Raw genomic sequence first — 12,151 nt, 5'->3', positions numbered from 1 at the left:
CAGTATATTGCACTTCCAGCAGCACAGTTAAATTCAACAAAATACACAGCATGGTTACATAAGCAGGCGCATCTGAGTTCAACAAGCAGGGGCTCCAATTAATACATTTTCTCAAAGCTTCATGTTTTCCTCATATTTTCGCCACAGCCGAATAAAAAACAGAAACACACAAGACTTTCTCAAAGCCTTCTTTTAGTGCCATGAATTGCTACTTTTGGACTACAGTACACGTACGTTTCCGGCGTCACTTCAACGCACTTTAACCCGGAAACCGCCTTGACGAAGCAAAGATTGGTACGGACTACATATTCCAGCATGCTGCGCACCGTCTTCCTTTTCCTGGCTCCGCCTACTAGGTTTAGCCAATGGAACACCACATGAGGCGCATGAGCTGTGTAAACCGGTAATTGCTGTCCCGGTGGTTTTGCCGTTTCGCTGTATTCTACCGGTCTTGTGTATCGTTACTTGAAGAGAGTGGTGTCTTCCATTGTGCCTGGAAGCATGTTTCTAACCCGCTCCGAGTATGACAGGTAAGAGTTTGTGGAAAGAAAAGAAAAAGCCCTGCCATGCTGAGTCATGTGGGAACTCTGGGCCTGGTTTAATTGACAGAAACATAATTAAATTGTGTTTCTGCCATGTTATGACCAGAATACATTATATGTGAGGTTAAAGGTGCTGTAGCCGTCTTAAGCTTATTATTATTTATTATATACACAGTTAAAATATAAGCCGTCCTGACAAAAAGCCAGCCTCTGTATTGAGGTTTTTTTGTGGAATACCTGAGAGTTTAGTGCCAAACTAATCTCAATATATATTAGTTTTTTTTTAAAAAAGGCATCGGTTCTTTGTCTTTCTTCCGGTTTTGCAGTATTTGCTTGTGAATGTGCAGCATCACTGGTGGGTGCAGCCTGGCAGGCCAACCGTATGCATTTTGGTTTTGGGAGTATTAAAGATAAACTGTGTCAGTGACAGGTGTTTGTAAGTTCTCTTTCTTGTTGTTTTCAGGGGGGTCAACACATTCTCTCCTGAGGGCCGACTTTTCCAAGTTGAGTACGCAATTGAAGCCATAAAGGTAATTCTACTGCTTAGAACAGAAAGTGAAAGTATGTACATGGCCTGCACAAGTAAAAGTTACAGCATTGATTTTCTTTATAGAATAATTCTTTCAACCATAGGCCGTCCACCGCTTATGCATAGTAAATGAATTGTTTATTTTTCTGCTTATTAAACAGACTATTTACATATAGTAGCCTTTGGCAAGTGTAATGAACAACATAGAATATTTGTGTACTACTCTAAAGTTATTGCTTACAAACCACTTTCTTCTTTTAGATTTATGGAACATGGGCCATTTTGTCCACTGCAGATATTTGGTGAAAAAACACCCCACCTGCCATTATTCCAATAATATGAAAAGGGACCAGTCATCCACTGGACAAAATGCTTCGTACAAAGTTATAGAGTGCTTACTTAAATGTCGTGTCCCCTGAATGGAAATACAGGGTTCTTTGCTTGGGATTTGGGGTTTTCTAGATGAGGAGTCTCTAATATATATATCTAATATATAGAAGGAATGTCCATAAAAAATAGTTGTTTCAGGCTGGTCTATTGAAAAATTTCTCCAAAAACCCAACTCGTTCCACCCATCTTTTTACTTCATGCTTAATCATTTTCCAGGCTGCACGGGGGTGCTTGGTGTGAATGCTCCACTGTTCTTCTGAAGGGACTGTTAGGGCACACCCACCCCACATTTGAAACAGATGGGGACCACAGTGGATCTATGAGTTGGCCCAATAAATTATTTGCCATTTTTGCAGTTAATGATGATTAGCCCAGAATGAAAGCTGACACATATATTATTTATTGCCTACAAAATAAGAGTGATTTTCACTTATGATATGCATGTCATTTAACAATTCAACCTTTTTTCTATCTCTAAAATGATTCTAAATAGTGGCCAGAATATCATACCTTTCTCCCTGCATTTAGTCTCATGTAAATTCTGTATCGCAAGCAGCTCTACTTTAGCTCTCTCATCTACTTTTTAGTCTAGCATAAGGCTCCACTCCTTTAGCTGAACTCTCCTTCTCTTTCTGACTATGCAGAAGAAGAGGTGTCTACTGTGCATGCTTGCTGCCTCTGCTCCAATGGAAATCAGACATGTGCAGAAGACACCTCTTTGACCATCTTCACAGTCAGAGAGAGGAGAGCTCAACAAAGAAAAAAGAGTGGAGCTTTACGCTAGGCGAGGAATAGCCAAGAGCTGAAGTTGAACTGCTTCTGATAGTCTACAGGAAACTGGGTGCAGGGAGAAAGGTATGTTAGTTTTGGGTCAATATAAAGGCTTTTTAGGGGCTTTTATGATGAAAGAATTACTAATCCTTTAAGTACAAGGTACTGTTACAGAGAAAAAGCAAATTTGTAAAAGTGAAGAATTGTTTGCCTAATTAGCCTTAGCTTTCTGAATAATGGGTTTCTGTATAATGGATCCCATATCTTTATGAAGGATTTTAAGGAGGTGCAAAAACAACTCTGGTGTGGCCAATTGCCATTGTATTGCAGCGTGTACCATAAGCACACAAACCCTTACCTGAACATTGTGTCATTCAGACTTCTATCTTTACTTTGGAAAAATCTTAAAGTGGAGTAGGAATTATTTGAGTGTAGGCTTAATAGGTTGAAGGAGAGGCAAACATTAACTAGTGGTCAAGAACAAATTCAGAAAGAGTGTGTCCAAAAGAAACTCACAAGGAATCACCCTTTGTCAATTGTCTGATCGTGCTTCAATAAAACTGATTTTATACTTAGAATTCTGCCTGGAGATACTAATTAAAGGAGAAAGAAAGGTGAAAACTAAGTAAGCTTTATCAGAAAGGTCTATGTAAATACCGCCATAAGCACAGAAATGCTGCACTGACTTCTCTGTCAAAAGATTTGTTGTGTCTGTAATTCATGTGCCAGAGACATGCAGCTCTCTGCTCTCTCCTGCTCCCCCCCACAGAGAATGCTAAGAACTCACTCCCCCCCTTAGGAATGTGGATCTGAGGCAATCAGCAGGAAGCTGACTCATAGGGGCACATTTACTAAGACACGAATTCGAATCCGAAATGAAAAAATTCCGATTGGAAAACGAACATTTTGCGAGTTTTTCGTATTTTTTGCGAATTTTCGGCGCCTTTACGACTTTTCGGAAATTGTCGCGACTTTTTCGTTACCAATACGATTTGCGCGAAAAAACCCGAGTTTTTCATAGCCATTACGATGCGCTCGTATCTTGTCGCGACTTTTTCGTATTGAGCGCTCGTAAGCGGCGGGCGAAACTTTCAGACTTGGCATGATTTTGGAAGCCTCCCATAGGACTCAATGGCACCCTGCAGCTCCAACCTGGCCCAAGAAAAGTCACCATACTGAAGCTTGAATGAATCCAAATCTTTCGTACTCTGTGCGAAAGCTGCGAAAAAGTCGCGACTTTTCGCGCAAGTAGTAACGCTACGAAAAAATCGCCAGATTTTGCGCAACATTCGGAATGGCAACGAAAAAGTTGCGACAATTATCCGAAAAAGCGCAAAAAAACGATCATTACGAAAAAAACGCAATCAGACGCATTCGGCCCGTTCGTGATTAAGTAAATGGGCCCCATAGTCTTACTAACTGAGCATGTTCACTTGGTCTGGGTCTTGGTGCAGGAGTGAGGCATTATGGTAACTTTCTTTACACAGCTCGGCGTTTTTTCTTCCTGTTTGGCTTCTGATCATCTGAATGTGAGAAATATGGGGAGACTTAAGGGCAACTGAAGGTATGCCTGCAGCTTGAGATGGTGATTAACTAGGGGTCCCCAGCACTGGAACCCCCCTCCTAAACCATAGGGAATACACAGCCATGATGGCCCTGCACCCCCTGTAGTGATGCTCAATATAAAGAGCTGTGAAGTGGGATTGTTAGCTGTTTGCAGATTGAATTAATGTCCTTTTATGGGAGCAACTTTTGTATTACTTTTTTTCTATTATTTACAGCTTGGTTCAACAGCAATAGGAATCCAGACTTCAGAGGGGGTATGTCTGGCAGTTGAGAAGAGGATTACTTCCCCACTGATGGAGCCTAGTAGCATTGAAAAAATAGTGGAAATTGATGCTCACATAGGTAACATTGCAAATTTTTCTTTTTTGGGCATATATCTAGTGACCATAAGGCACAGCCTGTCATAACACCTGTTGTCTACTTAAGTATGCCAGCTGCTGGTTTCTCAGGATTGGTAACCACTATGGTAAGGATGAAAGTGATATTATCAAGAACAATCTTAAAATGAGCAAAGTAAACCTAAAATATGTACAGAAAGTGCTTGTGTGTATGGGCTGAATTACTGTTTCTTCTGTTTGCTGAAAAAATGTCACATGCCATTAGTCTAAGACATGCCAGACCAGGCGGTTTCTCCAAATCTGCACATTTCTGTCTGAAATAGACCTGTGAATACAGTGACAGGCGGATGCCTTTTCTGACACTGCTAAGGGTCGTGTTGGGTAGTAATTGCCTTTTGTTCCCCCAGTGGGCTGGCATTAGCCTTCAGCTGCAGCCTTTGTTTGTTTTTTATGTCATTATACAGAGGATTTATCTGTGGACCTTTTTGTTTTGTTACCTACTACTATTCCTCAAACAATGATTTAGCAGAATCAGAAAAGTGGTTATGGTTGCATTTTCATTGTCTGTATATTTAAAAAAAAAAAAAAAAAAAAACAACTGAAGATAGTTTATTTGAAAAACAAAAGATATTTTCAGAAATGCTTGTTGATAAAGGCAGTATACTACCCCTTTAAAACCACACATTTTCTGCAGATTCATTTAGATTCAACTTTATTGATGGTTTTTAATAAACACTTCAGCTAAATTTTGTTCTGCAAAAATTGTGAACGCCAATGTAAGTTTCTAAGGCTCAAATTTTCAAGACTGAGTTTAAAAAACTTGAAACCTCAAAAAGAAAAAGTTGGCATCTAAGAGCTGGCAAGTTCATTTAGTAAGTCAATTGGAGTTGCAATAGCACCATTTAAGATGTTTTTCAGTTAAAGTTTTCAATAGTAATTCAGATATGTTTCACTGTACTTAGTTGATTTTATGCAATCAAGTTTTTTTAAATTAAAGGGTTTTTTTTGTATATAATCATATTTAACATTTTTTTTTAAAGAATCTTGATTCTTATTCCCAACAACTGTATTGCATTTTAAATGTGAAGCTGGAAAAAGGCAGCAGTTCAACAGCCACACAAAATAAACAACGGCATATATTATTGTTGTGTCATATTGCATGGTGTCTCCTAATATCACTGTCTACAGTTAATTTTAATTGGGCTGCTTAGAAGATGGGAAATCTATTCTCATAATCCCTATTCCAATTCGTAGGTTGCGCCATGAGTGGATTAATAGCAGATGCAAAAACTTTGATTGACAAAGCCCGGGTGGAGACACAGGTACCTGAAGAAAGAACTTTTTTTTAACATGATGATATTTTGGTTAAATAAAAATATATTAAGTGCTAGTTTTATGCTTTTTGAGGGGATGGTGTTAAAAAGCAAAATATGAAATTATTTTAGCATCTCTCTTGTTGCTTTATGCAGAATCACTGGTTTACATACAATGAGACCATGACAGTGGAAAGTGTTACACAAGCTGTTTCCAACCTTGCACTGCAGTTTGGAGAGGAGGATGCTGACCCTGGGGCAATGGTAAGCTTTGCAAGTAACAAATATGAATTTATATCCTTCCCAAATTTATATGCTGATGTGTTGTAATAATTAACTTTATAGTTAATATAGTTTCCTCTTTGCATTTGCCACATACACTTTAATTTCTTCTGCTTTACCCCTTAGTGTTTATGCACTTCTTTGCTGTAGAATTTCCTGGCTCACTAGATAGTACTTTTTCTAGGGATGCACTGAATCCAGGATTTGGTTTGGGATACAGCCAAGATTCTGCCTTTTTTTGGCAGAATTCAGATTTGGCCAAATCCAAGTGCCTGGCCAAACCAAATCCTTAAAATCACGTGACTTTTGGTCACGTTAACACGGTAGTAAAAAAAAAAAAAAAAGGAAGCTCATCCTTTGCATTTACTTTTTATTTAACCTTTCCATAGCCTAGTTTGCATATTAAAGTTCTGATTTGGTTTTGTATTCAGCCAAATCTTTTACAAAGGATTCAGGGTTCAGCCAAACACAAAAATAGTGGATTCCGTGCATCCCTGACATTTTCCTTTCTTTGTTCTTGAAATATTTGCCTCCTTGTTTGGTGCACAGTTCCTTCCTCTCTGTAATTGTATATCTGCCAGATATTGTAATGTTTTTGTATAATGTTTTACAATTGTTTCTCATTCCTCTTCTAAATTTTAGAGTCGTCCATTTGGTGTGGCATTGCTTTTTGGCGGAGCAGATGAGAAGGGACCTCAACTGTAAGTATTCTGGTTAGAAAGGGCTTTTAATATATGTATACTTTCACCATAGTGAGCTGCAACTGCATTATGCATTTATTTTTAATATGTCTTGTAGATTCCATATGGATCCATCTGGGACTTTTGTTCAGTGTGATGCCCGCGCCATTGGCTCTGCATCTGAGGGAGCCCAGAGTTCTTTGCAGGAGGTATATCACAAGGTGAGAGAACTGGTATCTTAACAATAATATTTGTAAGCAGATAGCAAATGTCAATTCATGCTTTAAAGGCTTATATAGATATGGGATACAGGTTCTGGAAACCAATTATTCTGTGTTTTTAAAAAAACAAAAGCCCCTTTAACTTAATCCTCATTTGAGATTATTTTTTCTTCTTTACTCTTCAGAATCCCCCTTTTAGCAATCTGTCTTTTTATTCAGGTGTCAGTCAGATTTTGATTGACAGGTCAAATACATCACTGGTATGTGCTCCCATTGTCTAGACCAGTGCTGTCCATCTGGCAGCCCGCGACCCCCCTCTGTGTGGCTGCTTTGATGGTTTACCTTTGTGTAAGATTTAAATAGTATCAGTACTGAGATTAACTGCCCCCCTGCATTGCTCACACCTCAGATTCAGGCTGTAATCCCCCTGTATTGTTTAAAAATGTATTCCCCTGTGTTGTTCACACCTTTTGTTCACCCAATGCATTGTTCACACCTCAGGCTGTAATCACCCACATTGTTCTCCTGTTCACACCTCAGAGCAGTAGAAACCCACGAATAAACCCTGCACACTACAAAAGGAACATATACTGAGGTGGTACTGCAATTAAAAGGTTTTTTTTAATATATAGTTATTGTGCAGACTGTAGGAGCAGTGCCAGCATTGTGTCACTGTATGCTGCCTGTGTGTGCTATACTCTGCCTTCCCTATGCTGCCTGTGTGTGTCATACACACAGGCAGCATAGGGCAGGCAGAGTATGGCACACACAGGCATGGTAGGGCAGGCAGAGTATGGCACACACAGGCATGGTAGGGCAGACAGTATGGCACACACAGGCAGGGTAGGGAAGGCAGAGTATAGCACACGCAGGCAGCATAGGGCAGGTAGAGTATGGCACACACAGACAGCATAGGGCAGGTAGAGTATGGCACACACAGACAGCATAGGGCAGGCAGAGTATGGCACACACAGGCAGGGTTGGGGAAGGCAGAGTATGGCAGGTTTTTGCTGTACTACCACCAATAATATGGGTATGGTCATGTGATAACACGGGTGTGGTTTAAAAATGGGGAGTGGTCAAAACTGGCTTCCATTATCGGCCCTCCACCATGTAGGCTGGAAAAATTCCGTCCCTCTGTACCACAGAAGTTGGACAGCACTGGTCTAGACAATGTATAAGAGCTTACTTTACAAATAACCAACAGGGACACAAAGCAGATTGCTGAGAAGAGGATCTCCTCCACAGTAGGAAGTTGATATGTGGTGATATCTGGAAGTTGAAATATCTGGATATTATCTGAAATGCTTTGGGAACTGTGGTTTTGTAGATATAAGGGTCTTTTCGGCAACGTGGAGCTCAATGCTTTAAGTCTTATTAGGGGAATGGCCCAAAGGGAGATTAGTCACCTACAGTTAATCTCTGCTACAGTGGGCAACTAGTGTCCCTGAAATGCCTTCCCACTGGCAATAAAGTGAATTGCCAGTGGGAAGGCACAAGTGTTTGTTTGTTTTCTAAAGTCACAGGAAGTTTCTTCCAGGAAACTTTGTGTGACTTCAGAAAATGCAGATTTTGGAGAAATTAATTACCCATGTAAACTGAGATTAACTGCAGGTGACTAATTTTCCCTATGGGCCATTGCCCTTAAGTGCAATGACAGACAAGGAGATAAATCATCTCCAAATGCCTTCCCACTGGGGGTAATGCATCACTTGGCAACTTCAGGTGACCTCAAAATGTTTTATTGTCAGTAGAAAGGCATTTGGAGGAGATTAGTTGCCTGCGGTAGAGGAAATTTATCTCCTTGTCTGCCATAGCCCTAAAATGTAAAGCAAACCATTTAGAAGGTTTCTTCCTGTAATGAGATGAAGCTTCTATCCAATATTCATATATGACATACGTATGTTTGTGTGTGTGAATTATTTGTGTACATTCTTTTGTTGTTCGTAACAGTCCATGACACTGAAGGAAGCAATTAAATCTTCTCTCACTATTCTGAAGCAAGTGATGGAGGAAAAACTGAATGCAACAAACATTGAGGTACTTAATAATTTGTTTTCTTAATATTGTGGATTAAATGGATATAATGACACTTCCCACCATGAGCTTGATTCACTGATGTTTATCTTTAACTTATATTTATGTTATGTTAGTATTATACATCACTACTTCTATGTAATGGTTCTTCTAACTAAACTGTTACTTTAAAACTTTCTGATTTTCTTTGAAAATGAGCAGAAGACTGCAGTGTTGGACTTAAAGGGATTCTGTAATGATTTTTATGGTGTACTTTTCATTTCTAAATTATACTGTTTACAGTATAATCTGTTGTTTCTTTTACTCTTGGATTTCTTACTATTGAGTGCTATTCTGATACATACTGGGAGCTGCTATCTTGCTACCTTCCTATTGTACTGCTGGGAGGGTGGTGATATCGCTCCAACTTGCAGCTCAGCAGTAATGTGTGACTGAAGTTTACCAGAGCACAAGTCACATGACTGTAGCACCCTGGGAAATGAATAATATTGCTATCCCCATGTGAAATTTAAAAAAAAAAAAAATTGTTTGCGTTTTTGAAAAATAGATTTCAGTGCAGGATTAACTGATGCCTTTTGGGAAAAAAAATTATATCCCATGACAGTATTACTTTAAAGCTACACTTTAATCACGTTTACTAAATTTGCTTTAATGGTGCTTTTAATTTGGGCTTATGTAGTTCATAGCAGTGTGTTTTGTTGTCAACATCTTTATTAATTAGTTTGGTATAGTGTTGTTTTTTTTTAATATTTCCTTTTTATTTCTTTCCAAAATCTTGGTAAATCAAGCTTTTCTTTCAATTGGTAAAGTAAATTTTCCACTTCATACTGTCAATAGTTTTTTTTTCCCATGTGCTGTTTCTTAATGAATCAACATCCCTAAATTACTGCAGTGTCTATGGCGAATGCCTTGAAAGCACTCTGAACTTCGACGTTTCCATGTGACAGGTGCTTTAACTCATGCTTTTAGAAAGCTACTAGTAGGCAATGAGGGACAAGATGCCTGAGTTACAAAAAACATGGGCAGGCCCGGATTTGTGGAGAGGCCACAAAGGCCCGGGCCTAGGGTGGCAGAAGTTTAGGCGCGGCATGCCAGCAGGGGCGGCCTCGGGGCTCCCAGAAGAGAAATCCGGCCCTGATCATGGGTGGTAAAGCACCTAAAACTGACATTTCTTCTACAGATAAGTTTATTGTCTACATGTAAGGAAATCCATCATGGATTCCCTTGTCCCGTAAACATATTTTTAAACCCTAATAGAATGATTGCTGATGACTTACATGGCATGTTTTGGGTGGTGTAGAAGTTCACAAACAAGAATCCCTGCTTGTATTGGGCTTTTCATCCAAAAGTGCTTACTACTACGTAAAGGAACAGTAACACCAAAAAATTAGAGAGTATAACATTAATTAAAACATTATGTTCTTTTGCTCTGCTGGGTAAAAATTGTATGTTTGCTTCAAATCCTTACTGTAGTTTATATAAACAAAGCTGCTGGATAAATGGAGAAAAGGCACAGGTTACTTAGCATATAACAGATAAAACCCCATGATATTCTACAGAGTATCTTTTATATATTAAGTGGTCTGTGCCTTTTCTACTTTTTTCAGCTTTAATGGCTGCCCCCATGGCTACACAGCAGCTTATTTATATAAACCAGGGGGCTCAAACTCAATTTACCTGGGGGGCCGCAGGAGGCAAAGTCAAGATGAGGCTGGGCCGCATAAGGGATTTCACAAAAAAAAGTCCTTGTGTCTGTTCTAATTCTAATTGGCTTTCAAGGGATAATGCAAGGCATGGCGGGCGGGAGCTGCTGATTGCGGAAATGACGTTATGCCATCATAACAGTTATTATGGGAAGACGTTCTGTGTGCACAATTAGCTCCTTAGCAGCTAATTGTGCACGCAGAACGTCTTCCCATAATTACTGTTATGATGGCATAACGTCATTTCCGCAATCAGCAGCTCCCGCCTGCCGTGCCTTGCATTATCCCTTGAATCACAATAAAAATCGCGATCCATTCATTCGGTCTTGGCACGGGCCACAAAATATTGTACCGAGGGCCGCAAATGGCCTGCGGGCCGCGAGTTTGAGACCCCTGATATAAACTATAGTAGGGGTTCTGTATCAAACACACCAGTTTTACCAGTGCAGGGCATCAGTTTTAATTACTTTAAAACGCTTTCATTGTTTAGTGTTAATGTTCCTTTAATTACATTTCGGATTATACAAATTGCATATATATCTGAACACTTCTTTGTGTAGGCAAAAAGATAATCTTTTATAAATAAACTTAATGATATTCAGTTATGCTATGCTGTCTTTAATATGTGCTAATTTTTCTATATCATAAATACATTATTTTATACATCTATAATTTTTATGGCTGTCTTGTATAACACTTTCAAATAAATGTGATAATGTCCCTTTAATATAAGTGTGCTTTCAATCTAGTTATAGACTTATATATAGATGTGTGTGTGTTTCTTCTTCCTGGATTCTTGAGGAAATGGATGCATATTCTTGCTCTGGGAATCTTGGCACTGTTCCCCAGCATGGTGCTTAAGGATCAGATCCTCTCACTGAACAGGAGGTTTGGGGGACCTGTCCCAAATGCTATTTTGGGGTCATGTGGCTATATTTGGGCTATTGCAGGGGCAGAGATTCCTTGCTGACATATATCAAACTCACAGCAGCTGTTCCCCCCCCCCTCCCCATACAGACCCCCCTGCTTAATGTTCTCCTCAACCGACACTCCCCTTTTATCTTTCCACAGCTTGCCACGATAGAACCTGGAAAGAAGTTTCACATGTACTGTAAAGAAGAGCTAGAAGAAGTTATTAAGGACATCTAAACCTAACTAGATTCACCACAACAGTTCTGACCACAGCTCCCAGACTTTGGCTTTCTCCAGTTGTTTGTTTGTTTTTCTTTTTTAAATCTAAACATGTCTGTATATAGATGCAACTTTGAGAAAGTTACTGAAAATAAACAGTTTTCTACTGTAATGTAGTTTAGAAATGATTACAGATTTGTTGTGCAAAGGATGAGTTGTTTTTTTCTCTGCATCATTTCGGGCATGTAGTAGTCAAGAAACATGGCTTCGTCATATTGTAAACATTACTCTTGGCAAAGCAGAGAACATTTATTTATTTTTATTTCCTGTTATTTATATAGGGCCAACACATTTCCATAGCAGTTAAGTTTTAGAGATTCCAAATAAAAGATTAATGTGCATCAATCCTCGCCTGTAGGTCAGACAGTGTACCACGTAGAAATTAATATATAAGGAGAGCACTCTAATGCAGAAATACTGCTGCGAAATGCTTTATTGCTGACTAACAAACACATTTCCGCAGTGCTTTACAGAGATTATTCATCATTCACATCATTTCCTGCCCCAGAGCTCACAATCTAAGGTTCCTATTGTATTTACACACACTATGGTCAGTTTAGTCAGAAGCCAAATTAACTTGCCTGTATG

The 12,151-nt window shown here is 39.2% G+C and overlaps 1 protein-coding gene across 1 annotated transcript; it reads left to right on the top strand.

Annotated features, from left to right (window-relative positions):
- Positions 1–390: 390 nt before the first annotated feature.
- psma5 (proteasome subunit alpha 5) lies at positions 391–11,675 on the top strand. The gene is given in 9 exon segments (NM_001102812.1): positions 391–530; positions 1,006–1,072; positions 4,014–4,140; positions 5,391–5,458; positions 5,606–5,713; positions 6,374–6,432; positions 6,530–6,632; positions 8,586–8,672; positions 11,444–11,675. Coding segments are annotated over 9 exon segments (726 nt in total). The 5' UTR covers positions 391–501; the 3' UTR covers positions 11,522–11,675.
- Positions 11,676–12,151: the final 476 nt, after the last annotated feature.

This window comes from Xenopus tropicalis, chromosome 2 (assembly GCF_000004195.4).
Source record: "Xenopus tropicalis strain Nigerian chromosome 2, UCB_Xtro_10.0, whole genome shotgun sequence".
NCBI lineage: Eukaryota > Metazoa > Chordata > Amphibia > Anura > Pipidae > Xenopus > Xenopus tropicalis.
This window is presented reverse-complemented; position numbering and strand designations above follow the sequence as displayed.